General features: G+C 39.6%; 1 protein-coding gene across 5 annotated transcripts in view; it reads left to right on the forward strand.

The window, feature by feature from the left end:
- Positions 1 to 8: 8 nt before the first annotated feature.
- The window catches only part of LOC134883603 (inositol 1,4,5-trisphosphate receptor type 1), a 59598-nt gene continuing 41367 nt past the window's right edge, over positions 9 to 18239 (forward strand). For all 5 annotated transcript variants that reach the window (XM_063912057.1, XM_063912061.1, XM_063912058.1 and 2 more), the window contains exons 1-12: positions 9 to 280; positions 1216 to 1329; positions 3862 to 3932; positions 12002 to 12111; positions 12690 to 12776; positions 13242 to 13400; positions 14117 to 14215; positions 14964 to 15047; positions 15837 to 15983; positions 16176 to 16271; positions 16494 to 16538; positions 17245 to 17399. In XM_063912057.1, coding sequence (XP_063768127.1) covers positions 1238 to 1329; positions 3862 to 3932; positions 12002 to 12111; positions 12690 to 12776; positions 13242 to 13400; positions 14117 to 14215; positions 14964 to 15047; positions 15837 to 15983; positions 16176 to 16271; positions 16494 to 16538; positions 17245 to 17399 — 1145 coding nt within the window. In that variant the 5' untranslated portion in view covers positions 9 to 280; positions 1216 to 1237. The remainder of the gene's footprint in view (positions 281 to 1215; positions 1330 to 3861; positions 3933 to 12001; positions 12112 to 12689; positions 12777 to 13241; positions 13401 to 14116; positions 14216 to 14963; positions 15048 to 15836; positions 15984 to 16175; positions 16272 to 16493; positions 16539 to 17244; positions 17400 to 18239) is intronic.

Raw genomic sequence — 18239 nt, forward strand, 5'->3', positions numbered from 1 at the left:
CGAAGGGATGAGACCACATGGACATAATTTCCCAGCTTTCAACACCACGGCCGCTTGAGAAGAAGAGGTGGCAGCGAGCCAATGTGCCGCCTGCCTCAGTGCTCACAGCCCGGAGTACCAACAGGCGCGGAAAGGTGGTAGTGCTGTCAGAAAAACTGGATTATTACAGTCGCTGACGCCTGGATCTCACCCTCGAAATGTGGTGAAGAGGAGAGCCACAGTCATGTTGTCCTAGCCGTACCAGAGAAAGCTGAGCCCCCCAGCGTTTACCACGACCGAGGTAAAGTTGAGCACACAACTTGTACAGTTGACCATCTTCTCTTCCTATCTGTATCCTCTCGTAGAGGAGGAAAAACATTTAGTTCGCCCTCCTTAAATGATTACTAAAGTTCTCACAGCTCATGACCAGCGCGTGTGATGTCGTCGTTTACACAGTAGGGACAACAGAAAACCAAGAAAACGATTATAACTCCGGATTACTTCGAAACGGTGTGATTGCAGATCCCGAATCCAAAGACAGTTTAGTCTTCGTTTACTCAACTTTCCTGTGAGTTTCATTGGTCTGACAAACAGGCCTGTAGGAAAGATGCGCGCTTGTGCTTTGTAATAGCTGGTATTTTGATGTTGTATGTCATTATTTTAGGCTTGCAACAACGCTGTTCGTTTATTTAGTATAGTTTATCGACCTCAGTGAGAGGCATTGGTTGGAAAACAGACAGGTAACCTGAATGAAATGGACCTGCAGGGCACTCATATCAGCTTCAGCGGCGGTGACCTGTTGCAGGTGCATACACCTTCCTGGTAACTGCAGTTCATAATCATTAACTGTCCAGCTCTGAGCCACAACACAAACAGGTAACAGTAACAGCAGCTTCTATGCAAATTCCTGAGCCAGAGTGGTATCAGTGTATTCTCAGGGAAGCCTCTCTTTTTAAAATGTCACTACCATCAAACGAGGAAATGTTTAGCTTCATGGATTTTTTTCTGTGGATGTTGTGTGAGTGTAAGATCATATCTGCAAATGCCTAGTAATTATATGAATCCACCAACTGTGACTGACTGAAGTTGGATGACTGTAACTAGATCATTGTCACAATATTAAAGATACTATCAGGAAATAATTACAAATAAAGAAGCTTTTGCTGCTTTTTGTGACAATAGCATGTCTGATATTGAGAATATCATACTAATTTTCACTCTTTTCTCTTGCTTTAGGTGTTCCCTGTGTGTGTCAAACATGTCGGATAAGATGTCGAGCTTCCTACACATTGGGGACATCTGCTCCCTGTATGCAGAGGGATCCACCAATGGTTTCATCAGCACACTGGGGTATGTCCATTTTGCTGGCCCACTTCACACTTTTCTATCTTCTACTGTAAGCTGAGCAGTATGTCCGAAAAGGGAAGTCACACTAGTAGTGGCAAGTGTTAACCGCTTTTGAGAATGTCAGATCGTTTTGAGAACCACACTTTGGTGCCATTAGATATCACAGGCATTGCTGCCAACCATCAGGGACATAATGTGATTAAGTGGTCTGGATGTAATTTTGCAGTTTATCTCACAGACAAAGCTATGAGTGGGAGGCCTTTGAAGTGCTGCTTTGGCCATGGCTGACCCCGCCACTGATAGTGCTGGGAGAAAAGGAAATGTATGCGTAGAAAATGCACAGCTAATGAAGAAGGGTGTGTAATAGGAGTACTGTAGGTGTGGAGGGCATAGTTGGAAGGGAAAAACACTCAGATGGTGCTTTGCACAAAACTGAACCCTAATGGTAAACCTATGTTTACAAACCACTCATTCACCCACACAGTCGCAGTATTGTTTGGTTGTTTTCGTGCATACGTTTTAACTCATATTTGGATTAAAATATAAAGTAGTAAGGGGAGGGGAAATTTCACTTTTCAATTCAAATTCGATTCTTGTCATCATGGTTCTATTACCGATTCATTATAAAATCTCCACTCATAAAAGGATGCTGATTTACAGTACAGATCTACTTCAGTCTGCTGTGCGATTAAAAGGTGGTATGGCAAATTGATCAGGGAGCTTTTGTAATTCTAAAAAGTTGTATCAACTGTTGAAAGACACAAAGGCAAACCCAAGAAAGATAACATTTATTCCTGCTTAACTTGCACAAATAAACAGTTTTTACTCAAACGTTTTTAGTATTTCTACATTTGAAGTGACTTCAAGTTTTACAGGTTATGCAAAAAGTGTTACATGTTACAACAATACAATTCAAAGGCATAGAGAAATTACCTTTTTATTTTACAGGTGTCGATTTAAAAAATAATTTGTTATTTTTTAAATTATACAACAAATCACACGAAAGTGCTTGACACAACTTCGAGTTGGCGTGTGGTACCCATCGGTAGCCCCTCTACAAAATGACATTTTGTAGGATGTTGTCAATCGATAGAGTATCTCAGAAGATAAGAATCTCGATTCTTACATTAAATAATTTTTTCCCACTAGCACTAAAAGCACTTTTGAGTTTAAATGGTAGGTGCCTTATACTGTGTCCTGTATCTGTAAAGCTATCAGGACCATCAGCTCAGCGTCCAGGACCCCCCCTGCTCATGAAAAATGGAATGACCTACAGCAAGACTGAGTCACTACAGAGAAACTGTGGCCTTTCTTGAGTTTCTGCACTTCCCACGTACACACACACTCTCACACACACATACTGTACAAGCGAACATATTTACAAAACTGTCATGACAGATTTGGCCCTGTGCCATCTTTTCCACGCACAACCACCAACTCAGCAGCATTCTCCAGATCTTCTGCCCTTACAGGAGGAAATCATGCGAGAAGAGAGAAAGCTCTTTGAGTATTTCAGTTTCCTTAGCAGAGTAGCATTTCCAGCTTCTATTTGGTAACTGGGTCTGCAAGAGAGCAAATTAAAGATTGAAAATGTGAAATATGCTGTTGTTCAGCGAACCCTCTACAGAACCTGTCTTAAGGTGTAAAGTGTTGTTCGTTCCTAACTGGATTAGTTATGTGCATCATCCACATATCAGATGATCGCACACACTCTTCTTACATGCCTTTATATTTTTTCGCTTTTTATCTAAGCCTGCAGCCTTGTTCCTTGAGGTGTACAGACTGGAGCAGTAGACAGGTCTGTTTGGACAACTGCAGACATTCCCCGGGAAAAGGCCTGAAATGGATGTGGGATTTGGCCCATGTCCAGATGAGTGTTATTCTAAGCCAGCAAAAGTTAAATTTGTCTCTAGAAATTCCAGCCTGCCCAAGGGTCATCTAATCCCAAATTATTTCATTATTGTTTGGCGTCGTAGTGTATTTACATATTTATGCTGCAGGTCGTTTAGAGTTCTCAATGCAAACAGGAGCAACAGTAGAGTTTTTAAAATACATAGTTTTTGTTGGAAATGTATGGTCAATTGGCCAGTTTAACCATCACCCAAACCAGTTTAAATGATAGAAATACAATCTTTATACATCTCTATAATTAGGTTGAATAATTTTGGCAATGATGTTAACTAAAACCATAAATGTATTTTTCTTCAGTCCAAAATCCAGAGCTTTTCAGTTGACTATTATAGAAGACTAATAACCCCACCGCCTATTTACATTTGAGAAGCAGAAATGATTTATGGGTTATCAAAAATGGTTGTAGTTCAAAAAGTTTTGTAGCTAAAGAATAAAACTCAGCCATATTTTACTATGAAAACCAGCTTAGTGTGACATCAGTGATTGGTTTCATTGAAAGGTAAGACATTATAAACAGAATGTATCTTTTTACTCACAATATACTAAACAAAATGCAGAGAAATACAGAACCACGTATGTTTCCTGCATGTTATATTCAATGGTATTTAATGTTTATATCCTTAGCTTGGTCGATGATCGCTGTGTCGTCCAACCTGACGCGGGGGACCTCAACAACCCTCCAAAGAAGTTCAGAGGTAAGACACACAGAGTCCCCTCCTCTCGTCCCCCTGAGGCCTGACATCATCACACTAACTGCTGACTGTTTATACAGTGGCTCTGCTGCTGAATTTGTTATGCTGTGTTTCTTTGGTGACAGCCACAATATCTCTGTCCACTGGACTTCAAACAGGGCTGTTAATGGTGTGTGTGCATGTGCGCGTGCACAAGCATCCATGCATGTGTTTATAGCTGTGTGTTCGCTTGCATCCTTTGCTTGAAGAGGTATAGAGGCGGATCAAGAGAATCAGCTCTGATGTTGATTTGTTGGAAAACATTATGCTCAAAAGACTGCTTTTCAAATCAAAGACTCAAAATGTCTTCATGTGTGAACCCCTCTATTTTTAGCTCCCATACAGGAAGTGTAACTCATGACCCTCAGTTCTCAGGCTGGAGGTTTATATCTCTGGGGAGAGGCCTGGCCCGACTTTGTACAGAGAATAAGCGTGTATTAAAAGCACGTCTAATTTATCTAAGAAGTTCTTGTTCAAAAACAGAACTCTTTCCTGGGCACTGCTGAATGAATATTTGATGGAAAAAACTGAATTACTGGTGGATGAATGAAGTCTGATATGCTTAGAGTACGAGTTTTAAAGTACCAAATTTAGTTTTTCCTCACATCCATAGGTCTTTGTGATGTCAAACAACTTAATTATAGAATTTCTAATTAGTTTGACTTGAAGCTTGTTGGACGGTGAGCATACCACACACATGCCCGCTCTTTGCATTTAGGATTCCTTCTGCTGTCTGCAGAGTATAAAGAAGATTGCACCATATTTAGATAGTAGAGAGCTTTGATCCGAGCAGTGCCCACTCAGCTCAGCTCAGCTCTTCAGTGGCTCTTTGGTGTCCCGGGACAGGTTATCTCCCCCTAGATACAATTACTGTCAACACGATAAACACAGGCTGCAGACTGATGCCTCCACCTCCTGCAGCGACATGAAAGACAAGTCTCTGACTCTGTCTATGCCACTGTGTTTCAGATTTGGACACAAAGGTGGGATTAAATGTCAAAAAAGCAACCGGCAGTGTCTATACTTGGCTTATATCTGTAGATTTTCTTCTAAACCATGATCCCAGTCATCCAAGCACAAAAATGTACAGTTTAAGGTAAAGTTCATTGTGTTTTCTCTGGCTCTATACAGGCTCTAAAACCTTTCAATTGAGATGAACACGTAGGTCTCTAGCTTAACTTGGACACCATTATCGCTTTGTTTAAATCATGCGCTATCTTAGTTTTTAGAGTTGATAATTATATTTTGTGTGACTTTTTTCAGCAGCAAACTTGTTAATAGGGAGCTTCCTTTTGGCTCACAACATACAGGAAGGCTTTTAGTAATCACTTTGCCTCAATTAATCTTCTTCACGCCCACACTAGGTTTCCTTCAAGTCACTAGTAAAGCTCATCACAAGTTACAGTGCCCTCAAAGGGAAACTCTGGATATAAATTGGACCAACTGCATTGCACAGCATGTCTTTGCCCAATTTAAAACTATTGCTGGATATTTTAAATATGTGTTTAATATTTTTGCTTCCTTTTTATTTACTTACACTTTTTCAATATCTGTGCGGCAAAACATTTTAGTAAAAGTTGTACATCAGAGAGTTGCTTTTTAATTGTTTATGTGTCTTGACAACACAATTGAACCTAAGCTATGAGTGCTGTTAAAGTGGCGTTGGTAATTCATTCGCCAAGCCAGCTGGTGTTGACTAGAACAAGACCTCCTGTCAGTGTGAGAGGCTTCTGGATGTCTACCAGTATAGGGGAGGATGGGAACTATAGTAGCATATGGGAAAAGACACATTGAAATAGTTGCAGTGAAGCCATAAGTAGTTGGTTTTGTAATAAATATTTTCAGTTTACACACATTTCACTTTACTCAGCATGGGATGTACTACTTAAGTCCTTCAACAGGCAGGCTGGAAAATTAAATGAAAATATGATTTTGGTTGCATTAAGGCCTATTTTAGGAAGTGACAGTTGGATAGTAAGACAAATTCACGATATCTTAAGAGCACCTGTGTTTTCTTTTTGTTTTCCCTCCATCTGTCTCCCTTTCGTCCCCAAACTTCATGAAGGTGCAGCACCAAATAAATTGCTAAAGATCTCCTTTTAAAATGGCAATGCTTATTTGATAATTTTCTTTTTTGGCGCAAGTTCAACTTTTCTGATTCCATTCTAATTGCATACTCTTCAGTTCAATGGTGAACATACTGTATAAGTCATACAATCTCTATAGTATACTTTGGCAGTTTGTGTTAAACAAACCATCATACTTTATTATTTCATACTCACAAGAAATCATACAGTAGAATACATTTCACAGAAGATATTTTGAGATGTCCCTTTGTGTAAAACTCAGGTGTAAATTCACAAATGTTTTATGGTGAAATTTGATTAGGCTTCTTCAGTTTCATGGGGCCTGGTTTTGTGCATGCTGACTCACCATCTCACTGTCATGTCCTACTATGACACTTGAATAGAACAGAGCCATCGTTAATGTCATTAGCAACCTGTGTTTTTAACTGCTGTGAACTGTCAAAATGTCGGCTCTGAAAACAGCTTATATTTTCACCGATGAACACTTATCAGACTCTGGCTTCAGAACAATGCCGCCAATTAAGCTTCACAAAGAAAGTACTAAATGTGTCTTTTGGGTGAGTATAGCAGTGAGCAGTGCATCTCTTTTCCTGTATGGATTGCTTTGAATGACATTTCTTTTATTTCAACAGCATAATATAAAACGGAGCATTTTTTTTGTACAGTTGCTGGCTTTTGTGTGTTTACATACTTTATATTCAGTGTGGTTTTACAATAGAGGAAAGGGAAGGGTTGTGGTGAAGTCGTGTGAGGAAATTGACTTTTTAAATTCTGTCTTGTCAGCTTTTCATGAGCGCTGTAGTACAACATTTCAAGTGGTTTAAAAACAAACCATAAAAACAATGTTCTTTGAAAACCCAAATTTATGTGTCTTTTGAAGAAGTGTTTGCCTTACTGACTTCATCTTCCCATATATGACCCTTGAGAAGTGTGAGAAGTTGGTACACCCAAACAAGAAACAGGTTTTTCCTTGTTTAAACATCCACAAACACAGTCTTGCTAAGTGTGCTTACATATCTGTATTTCTTTTCCCCAAACTTCTTTGGGAACTTTTAAATTGAGTCCTCTGGCAGAGCAAACATTCTCCTGTTCCTCCTCATTTGGGAGGCCCCTAAGCTGTCTGAGAGGGACAGAGTATAGTGGACGCTATAAAGGCGCAAGGCCAGACTAGCCATGTCCACAAGCAGGGCCTTATACTGTCATTGCTGAGGTATGCATAACATTTCCTCCTAATGTAAACACAAGCACCCTCCAAAAAAATCACACTTTCTCTCATGTAGTCTTTATGCATATGCCAGGACCATAGGAGCCTTGCTTTGTATTTCAAGTGGACAGTTTTTAAAATACCACTACACACACACCTACTCACACTGAGATAATGCACTGACTGCAGAGTATGTTGAGCAGCAGTCAGCACATAATCCCATAATTCATGTCTAAGCTTTATGCAACCTAGTAGTATTTATAGTGTTCATTTTTGCATGATTTTTTTTAAATTTACAGACAAGGGGGAAAATAATGAGGCTGTATTCATTTACAACATATTTGATTACGCATAAATGTTGATAAGAGCTCATAAATCTAAAAAACAAAACAAAAAGAGGACATTAAAACATTTCCTTTTGCAAGAGCTGCTTTTTCTACTTTTTTTGTTTTTGAACTGATATTTTTCATTGCTGAACCAGTAGCATGTGAACACCATGGACAGCGTGTCCTTTGTCCTAGCTTTTCATGTGTCTTGTGTTGTTTGTTTTCTCCTTCTTTGTCATCTCACTCCATATCTCACCCCCTGCCTTAATCTACTCAAATGTCTGTTGCACGTACACAGACACATTTGAACCTCATAAACCACAACAATCTTTGGGTTTGGAGCATTAACTTCTTCACCCCACCTTTCTGTTGTCAGCCCAAACCAGTGTTGCCATCAGAGACACTGCAGACTAGTTGGGTGGTTCATTTGAGATAAACAACAGTGCTGTCTTTAGTCCCTTCCTCTGCTAATAACCACATATATTGCTTTCCTGAGAGCTGAAAAGTCTTGCAGGAAACACGGAAGCTGTAGTCAGTGGACCGATTTATTGTCTTAGATGCACTACAAGTGATGAGTTGCTTCCTCCATTATATCTCCAAGGATAAGAACTTTGGGGCAAATAAGAGTTTACAAAAGCCAGATCATTGTTGATTTAGAAGTAGTATTATGCAATGGGTTTTTCTATAGGTCTCTGTCCAGTGGTGTTGGTTGGCAACTGCAGAGAAGATAAGGTCAGTCCTAATAGAGAGGTTCATGAAGGCCTCCTTGCCTCTGACTTCTTCTCTCTTAATGTGGACATGTTGGGGTGTTTGTCTGACAGGATGTGCAATATATGCTCTTATGACAGGTAGAACTGATAAAATAGACATCTGCACTGTGCCTTGTTTACTTTATTGTCAACCTTTCCATCCAACAGACCATTATCAGATCATACATCCTGCATTATGAGGCCAGCAGACCATGTAGATGTCATTCAGCTTTGTTCTGAAACCATGACCTTTCTATAATCTGTAACATTGTGCAGCCATGTGTTGACACACAGTAGATCTAATTAAAACACTGTTGTGTGTGTTAATCTTCTGACAATATCACATTATTGTGGCATGTTTGATAAGGTGAATCATCTCTGTTGACTTAACATCTTCTTAAGGTAGTTTTTATAGTCGCCACGGCTACAAGCATCTTCTTCTTGATCCTCTTGAATCTGGTGAAGTTTGTCCGTGAGTGCAGCAGCTTTTATTAGCTTTTTGTTGAACTGAGCACGTCTTCAGAGCATGTGTAAGGGATCTTTGTGGGTCATCGGCAGCCCTTGTTAAATAAAATTCAAAGCAGTGTTGCAAGATACCACAAGATATTAATTGACAAGATCTACAAACTTAAAGCTTACATGTTTAAGACGTAACAAAATAACTTAGTTGTTCATTCATTAATGTCAATTCAATTACACTGTTAAATATTTCAAAAATGAATATCTACCAATCTCTTTTTTGAGAATATAGTGATTCCTATTCAAATCGTTTCAAAGGTTTACTTCTGGAAAGTCCATTCTGAGTGTATATGCTCTGAAAATGTATACACTAAAAATGAAAGGGAGAAACCAACTGAAATATATCTGTTTTATATTTTCCTTAAATAATCCCAACAAAGATGGTTTAAATAGATTAAGTATAGTTAATGTTTTTATTTAACTTGTATTTAATAACAAATGACATGTAGATGTCTTTGTTTTACATTTGTGCTTATCTTTGTTTTTTACTGTAATTTAGATCATCCACTGGACACAGTCGTTACAGCTTCAAAGTCCTCAAAATATTTCAATCTAAGAGCATGTGATAATATGTTTGTTGTTTATGAAAATCAGTTCAATGTAATTGTTGTGTGTGGTCTCCTCTCACACAATAATCTTCAAAACATAGCCTAATACAAATACCACCTACATTTTTCCAGATCAGTTTTTCACACATTTAAAGGTGAGAAGTTGTATAAAAATGCTTAAAGGTGATACCAGAATACAACACCACCTTCCCAGTTCAGAGTCAGCTGCTTTGTCTGTGTGTGTCGGGGGAGCAGTCTTATTGAGAAGGGTTGTGATTGTCTAGGCATGACATCTTTTTCGTCATTGCTATCAATATAAAACTCTTTTGGACATACACATCACATACTGCCCAGTAATGGATCAAAGTCCTACCTAGTCATGCAAATGCTTGATTGTGCATCACGTTGAGTGTATGTGAGCCGAGCACATGGTCCTGAATATGGGAACATTTGGAGCTGTATTTGGAGACTTAAAACTTTGACTCAACTATCCTTCTATCCTGATATCTGTATAATGATATACAATGCAATATATAATGCTTTCTGTTAATCATCAAGAATGTTTGGCTTCAAAACAGCACTGTTTTCATCATGCATGCATTAGGGCTACATGAACTTAGTTTAGCATTTGTCAGAGCATGCGGGGCAGCTGGTATCAAAGAAAGCTTTGTTTATGAAATAAAATAAATATGAGTGATGAATGGTGGTTATGGGGTGGAGGTTTGAGTTATAAATGAGTGGTTTTAGGTTGGAGGAATGTTAATGAATCATTTGAGTTTTCTGCCCTGGGGACTAGCCCCACCACTGCTCCTGTCCAGTGATCCCAGAAGGAATTCTTAACCCAGTTTTCGGTTCTACTGAACGGACATGTTTTCTCTCCCAGCTGACTGTGATTAAAGGCAAACTCTCTGTCACCCTCTGCACTCGTATAGCAGCTGTGATTGTGTGTTTAGATTATGATAAAAACGTCTCTGTCAAATAACAGGGAATCTCACTCGACAGACACAACCTTCCAGTGGACTCGTGTGTTCATTTTTGTTTGCGGTTTCACTTATTTTAATACAGTTCTGGTGGTCATTTACTTGAGTTTCATCTATTTTTGTGAACATTTGTGGGATGCATATTAACACAAATGTATTCAGCAAATATGTCAGTTCCTTCTTCCCTTGCTCCCCTTAAGCCCTCTCTGTGTTTCACATTCTTTCACTCTCTTCCTGTCTTCATTATTTCTCTTTCACTTCCTTTTCCTTGTTGTTCTAGCCCTATTTTATGTCACACTAAAGTAAACCATGTCTTATGAGGGGGCTGTAAGGGGGTTAGATGAAGATTTGCAAGATAGAGATCATTAACTGGGAGGGGGAGAGTGGTGTGTGTGAAATGGATAGAGGAATTCAGAAAGGAGAAGGAGGGATGACTAAATATTGAGTGTGGAAGATAGGGAGTCCCCACCCTCTTCTCTCTGCCTCTGTCATCCCACTCCCCTTCTCGTGGCTGGCCTTATTTGGTCATGTTACTGCAGCTACAGCAGGAGGAGAAAGAGAGAGAGAGAAAGGGGGAAGGATGGACAGATTGTTCTTTTTTTTGCTCTTTTTCAAGCTCTCACAATAAAGAGCTTTGGTCTGATGAGTGGTGAAGTCAGAGGAAAGCCAGGACTCAGAGGGAGGAGTCGCTGATGGGCAAAAGTTTAACTCTGCAGGCAAAATTGCACTGTAGTGAACCGAAAGCTAAACTAAACTCTCCGCATGTTGAGTCTTTGTGTGCTTTAGCTGCAGTGGGTAAAAGAGAAGAGGAACTATTTTCAGAAGAGGAACTCCGTTATACTAAAACTGTGTCCAAATGCAAATATTAGCTTGATATCCCTCCAGGCTTGTGCTTTGGTATCTACATGTATGAAAATGAGCAGCACAATCAGAGTCCTGCTGACGGCAGCATCATGTCATGGTACCTGCGCTCACAAACATTGACTGAACATGAATTACTGGTATCACATCATAACACACACACACACACACACACACACACACACACACACACACACACACACACACACACACACACACACACACACACACACACACACACACACACACACACACACACACACACACACACAAACCATGCATGGATGTGTTTAGTAAGCAGTGTGTAGAAATAATGTGTGTTTATATTGTTTCGTTATCAGGTCTTTGAATACATCACTTTATGTCAGAGGGGTCCTTTTTATAAAGACAAGCCTGTGGTCCGCTTTCCTTTATTTTTTTTAATAGATTCTCTGTTTATTCTACATCTTATATCCTCTTGTTTTAGCAACTAAACTGTTGCTGTGATCCCACACTGTGGCACAAATTCACCGCGCATCAACATACACTATTCTTATTTCTGTTTTTTTCCCTTCTTTTAATTTAAACACACCCCTTCCTAAACTATAAACATCTCCCCTAGGATATTGCCAAGGTCTCTGTTACTGCCTATCTATTTGTTTGTCTTGAATCTTGGTCCTACTTTGTGTATGCACCACTTTCTTTTTCTCTACGTGGTGATATCTATCTCTCTACCCATGCATCTTAATGTCTGTATTTATTTCTTCTCTCTGTCTCCAGACTGCCTGTTCAGATTGTGTCCCATGAACCGCTACTCGGCCCAGAAGCAGTTCTGGAAAGCGGCGAAGCCTGGAGGAAACACGGATACGGTGCTCCTCAACAAGCTCCATGTAAGTGAAGTGATGACATGTTCACCTCCCTGCAGTCACTGCAGACAGTAAGCCACACTGACCTGTCCTCAGGGATAACAGGGTAAAGACACCAAACACATATGCAGAAGTATAGTAGGTTAGGTTGAAACTAAATGAAAAACTGCACAGAAATGTTTACTCTGCAATACAGTTTAAAATTGTACCTCAGTTACTAAACAAGAGAACTTTGTAACCTTAGTCCTTTTATAGATATATATGAAGCATTTCACTCCTACTATCCTACCTTTCGGCCCTCTACACTCTCCGTTCTCTCTTTCTGTTGCATTTCAATACCATTTAAAGCAATCTGTTATCTGACCTAGCGGTCATAAAATGGAGGATTGCAATCCCCCCTGTGTTTCCATCGAGCCAGAACTTTCTTTAAAGCCTTTCTGTTGAAGCATACGTTTCTGTCCAAGAACTTTATTTCTTCTGCTTTGTTTAACAGCCAACAGCTCAGATTACTTGCTACTACAATACGATGTAACTGGTTTATGTGAACAATGCTGCTGGTCTTAATTTGATTCTCCTCTTTTTGTCCCGTTCTTTCCTCCCAGCATGCAGCTGACCTGGAGAAAAAGCAAAATGATTCTGAAAACAAAAAGCTGCTTGGAACAGTAATTCAGTACGGGAATGTCATTCAGGTTGGTTTCACTGAAATAGTCCTCATGTTGTTGGTATTTAGTCAGATAAACTTTGTTTAGACTCCCCACAGTTTGAGATGGGTCTGACATCTTAAATTCATTTGATTAAAACACAGATGCTGGTATTATTATCTTTTGGCATACTCTCAAACAAAATAAATAATGCCCAAACCTCAGAGTAAAACCACACATTCATTTGATACAACAAACCACAAAATATGTAGAGGACATTCATAGTTTTTTAAGTAATGAGTTTCAGTGTAGTTCTGCAGGAAATCTGTGTTATTCGTTACATGATGTTGGACATTAGTTAATTAAGACAAAACAATGGCATTTCATTTCTAGGAGTGCCTTTTTAAATACAAGCTTATAAAATCTCACCGTCAGAATCACTTACTTCTTACCTTTTTATATTTCAACATTTGTTTGTTTTATCACACACTGTATCTTGTTTTCTCTGCTCAGTTACTACACCTGAAAAGCAACAAATACCTGACGGTGAACAAGCGTCTGCCTGCACTGTTAGAGAAGAACGCCATGAGAGTGATGCTGGACACCGCTGGAAATGAAGGCTCCTGGTTCTACATCCAGCCTTTCTACAAACTGCGCTCCATCGGGGACAGTGTGAGTCATCACATGTAAATGCTATAGGAGTGGTGCATTTTGGAGAAACTGTGTTTTGTATGTCAATTATATCAGGCCAAGTGAATGACTGATTCATGGCTGAGATCGAAAGGTATTTTAGATTCAAATACTTTGAATATGTGTGCGGAAATCGATAACGGTAATTTCACAGTAATGCATCATTATTGGGCATCATAAAGTCTTCTTTACTAAATCTTCAATGTGAGGCACCAAATAGACCTCTGCCAGCACCCAATCAGGGTTTTCCTGAACACAAAGCTCTTGTTGGCAAAGGACAAATTAAACCACGGAAGAGGCTGTGCTTCCCTGCTAAAGTCCTCTTAAATTAGGTATGGCACAAGGCCTAAGCAGGAGGCCGTGGACAAAAACAAAAGTTGGAGTCCCTCCATACCTGCTTAGAATAGACAGAAGACAGAGACATGCAAATGGATATTGATGCCCGCTCACTCTTTAGACGTCAGGGTTGACTGCATTGCTGTAATGGAGTTGCTGCTCGTTGTGCTCTCATAGAGTAGACAGTAAATGCAGTTAAATAAATGTAAGTAAAACTCAATGACATTAAATAAAAACACATTGCAAGTGCTGTAACTTGTGGAGCAAAGGGTCAATGAGTTGAGTATGTACATTGTTGCATGGTGTTTACATCCAGCATCATGATGTTAATAGCTTTACAAAACATCTATGTGTGTTTGCAGGTGGTGATTGGGGACAAAGTCGTTCTTAACCCAGTGAATGCGGGTCAGCCGCTCCATGCCAGCACGCACCAGCTCGTGGATAATCCAGGATGCAATGAGGTTTGTTATGAGATGCTGCAACTCATCTTCACTCCTAAAGCGCTTTTATGTGGGAGTGCCGGGATCTAATTATAGCTTTTTTTTCTCATAACCGCTGCTTGGTTATTAGCTGTTTGATGTGAAATAGTAAAGCACTGTTTCCATTCCCTTCGCATTTAGCACAGTTAAGAACTGCGCTACAGCTAACTCTGCATCTTGAAAGACGTCCTGTTTCTCCTTCATAAGTGTAGACTGCTCTGAGCTACTTAACAACACATTTTATCAAAGTGCCTTTTTAGAAGTGCAGAGACAGTGAATTTGGTTTGGGGCAGTTGTGCAATTTTTGCTCATAACCATGATTGAGACAGAAGTATTTATTCCTAATTTATGACTCTGCAAGCAGTTTAAGTAGGTGTAAAATGGGAGTAGTGTAAGCACAAATCATAAATGTTGATGATATCCAGCGGCAACTCTTAACAAAGAAAGGATGTAAAACTTCAAAGTCAGATGTGACTCTTATTCTCGACAAGTACATGCAATAGAAAAGCATTGAAGTTCTACATGATTATTTATGCTTCCTTGGTTGCGCAGCCTTGGCTCTTGCTTGATGTGGAATTGCATTTTTTGTTTTTGTTTATTTAGACAACGTATGCATTGTTGACAACGTTGAAGGTGTTCTCCTAGGCAGTGTTGTAGCACTGCTCCAACTGTTCAGGACTTCAGGAGATCCTACCTTCGTTTACGTCCAACTCTGATTGTTTTTCTGCAGGTGAATTCGGTCAACTGTAACACCAGCTGGAAGATTGTCTTGTTTATGAAGTGGGGCGACAATCAGGAAGTCATCCTAAAAGGGGTTTGTTTCACAGCAGCTGCCAGAAATACAGATCTTATATGTTTTTACAAACTGGAGGTTTCTCCCCATCATGTATGAACTCGCCTACATTCTGCCATTTTCTTACAAGGGGTGTTGTTTAATGTCCCTCATAAGAGCTGAGTTGGCTGGTGGCTTGCTTTGTTTTCAGTGCAGTATTATCAGTATGTGTGCTTATACATGAGATTATGTTGCATTAGTTATTCAACAGATTTACATTAACATCTTTAACACCAAAAGACGCGACTGCAGTGGGACTAGCCAACTAGCCACATGGCCTCCCCAAAATATTTGACAGTAAATTGATCTAATGTGGGTTTTTTTTAGGGCAATTCTGGAATATAATAATAATACAATTTGTATATAGAGCGCTTGAAAGGTAATCAAAGACACTGTCTAAAATACAAAACACAATATTAATTTCACGTTAAAAAATGTTCTGAAGAGTTGAGTTTTGATTTGAAATTTAAGACAGCTTGGTGTAGTCACGACTGTGTTTGGGGTGGGGGGGTTAGAGAGGCAGCTATGGAAACGCTCTGTATGAAATATTGAAACTGTGTCAGTCCACATTGTTCAAATGCAAGTTCTACAGAGATCGGGTGGGTTTAAAAAAATAGTAACCCTAATACATCCTGCTTTTATTACAAGGAATGCAATTTGTGGAATTTGATGAGAAACAAAACTTTAAATCATTTTTTAACTTAGAGTAATTATTTGGTTTTAAACGTTAGTTCTATATATGACAGTAACACATGTTCTTCTTTTCCCCAGGGGGATGTGGTACGGTTATTTCATGCCGAGCAAGAGAAATTCCTCACCTGTGATGATCACAGAAAAAAACAATATGTTTTTCTCCGCACTACTGGGCGGCAGTCAGCTACCTCAGCAACAAGCAGTAAAGCCCTATGGGAGATAGAGGTGAGGAAGAATATTACATTTTTTACAAGAAGTTGATTTTGGTATCTGCTGTACTGTGCGGTGTTGACATTCTAAATGCTTTCTATGCCAGGGGTTAACATAAAATAAGCGTTGCATCGGTCAACCACACCTTTTTTAAATAAATTGCATGCATTGGTTTTAAGATTGGACTGCTCTGTGTTTTGGTATCAGGTTGTGCAGCATGATCCCTGTCGAGGGGGGGCCGGCTACTGGAACAGCCTGTTCAGGTTCAAACACCTGGCCACTGGACACTACCTGGCTGCAGAGGTCAGTGAAGCACAGACACGTTTTAAGTCATTACAACAAGCCAACATCAAACACAATATATCAATGTATGTTGATGTATTTTATTGCGCTGTTTGAAGGTATTTACATTACTCTGATATTCTAACTTGACTGTAAAGGGTCTTGTAAGACCAGGAGCCATACATCTAACATTTTAGATTTATTGAAGTATTCCAGCTGGTGAACTGCTCTGTATTTTTGCAGGTTAATCCTGAGTATGAAGAGGAGTGCCTGGAGTCCCGCTCCTCAGTAAGTGGAAAATATGAATATTGTAAAGCTGCTGTAGAAGAATACATTTCCTGCAGGAGAGGACTGCATTTCTTTTTGCAGCCTGTCGTTGTACTGTAACTCAGTCACCAGCTGATGGCAGCCTTTCACTGTGACTGCTTGCTTCTGCTTGGTGCTTCAGTTCTTTGCCACAGCTGCTCACATCTGCTCAAAGTTGCTCTGCTCCTGAGGTTTTTCCCTCATTTGAACATTTAAACAAAAAAACAAAAAACATTCAAAGTTAACTTTGAAGTATGGGTTAAATCCCTTTCAAAAGAAAATAGCTCCCAAAGCATGGTATTTTTATTATAGTTGAATTAGGACGCAACTAAGTAATACAGTTGTATAATTGTGGAATCTGGAAATGAATTAAATTCTCACGGTTTGATTGATTTGTTTTGATAATCATTTTCTGGAAACCATTTTTGGCTTATTAAATTAAGACTGATTATCGGGAATAACTTACAACATATAAAATGTGATGTGTTCTTTTGAGAAATGGGTTCATTGGAAGTCATTCCGTATAAATATTTGTACAGTTATAGTAGTTAACAGTGCCACTGATTCATTTATGATAAGATTTTGGCAGATAATATCATATTGCTGAAAATGAAAATCTCTATTTGGTTTAAAGACTCTTTTTTGTAATACTATTTCTCATCATGCTCTGTTCTGTCTTTTCCTCCAGTTGGACTTGGAGCAGGAAGCGTTACGGGCCCGATTGAGAAATGTCCAGGACAAAGTCATGTACACTCTTGTGTCTGTGCCTGATGGAAATGACATCTCCTCCATATTTGAGCTTGACCCTACCACCCTGAGAGGGGGGGACTCACTAGTACCAAGGTAGGAAGGCCATTACTGTAAAGAAGTGAAGTGTTTTTGACCTGCTCAGACCTTGATTAGAGAAGAGCATGGTCCACTCCCGGGTGTGTCACTCTTTCCACTGAAACCCAAACAGCAGCTACATTAGAGGTCCGGGACTTCCATTGTATATTAAGTCCTCACACATTTGCGATTAACCCTGTGTGTGTGTGTGTGTGTGTGTGTGTGTGTGTGTGTGTGTGTGTGTGTGTGTGTGTGTGTGTGTGTGTGTGTGTGTGTGTGTGTGTGTGTGTGTGTGTGTGTGTGTGTGTGTGTGTGTGTGTGTGTGTGTGTGTGTGTGTGTGTGTGTGTGTGTGTGTGTGTGTGTGTGTGTGTGTGTGTGTGTGTGTGTGTGTGTGTGTGTGTGTGTGTGTGTGTGTGTGTGTGTGTGTGTGTGTGTGTGTGTGTGTGTGTGTGTGTGTGTTATGATGTGATACCAGTAATTCACTTACTCAATACTTGTTGATGTAAAAAAGTGTATGACGTTCTGTTCTGTAATTCTTCTTCATAGGGCTTCCACAGAAAATGATTTTCCCAATAATGAACTGCAGCAGATAGATTCCCAGCAGGATCTTTGCTTGTGCTCGCGCAGATGTGCTTTTTTCTGGGAAAGATTGATTTGTTTGGCATCAGTAACTAAATGTGTACAACAATGTGTTTCTTTGACATTTTACTAGAATACTTGAAAGGCAGGTGATTGTCCTCTTTAGTTGGAACAGCCTTGTATTGAGCATTTATCGCACATTCAATTAGGATTCACATGTGCACTCCCTGATGGACTGATCTAGTTCTACTCTGTCTTTAGGAATGAACTACAGCTAT

The sequence above is a fragment of the Eleginops maclovinus genome, chromosome 20, assembly GCF_036324505.1.
Source record: "Eleginops maclovinus isolate JMC-PN-2008 ecotype Puerto Natales chromosome 20, JC_Emac_rtc_rv5, whole genome shotgun sequence".
NCBI lineage: Eukaryota > Metazoa > Chordata > Actinopteri > Perciformes > Eleginopidae > Eleginops > Eleginops maclovinus.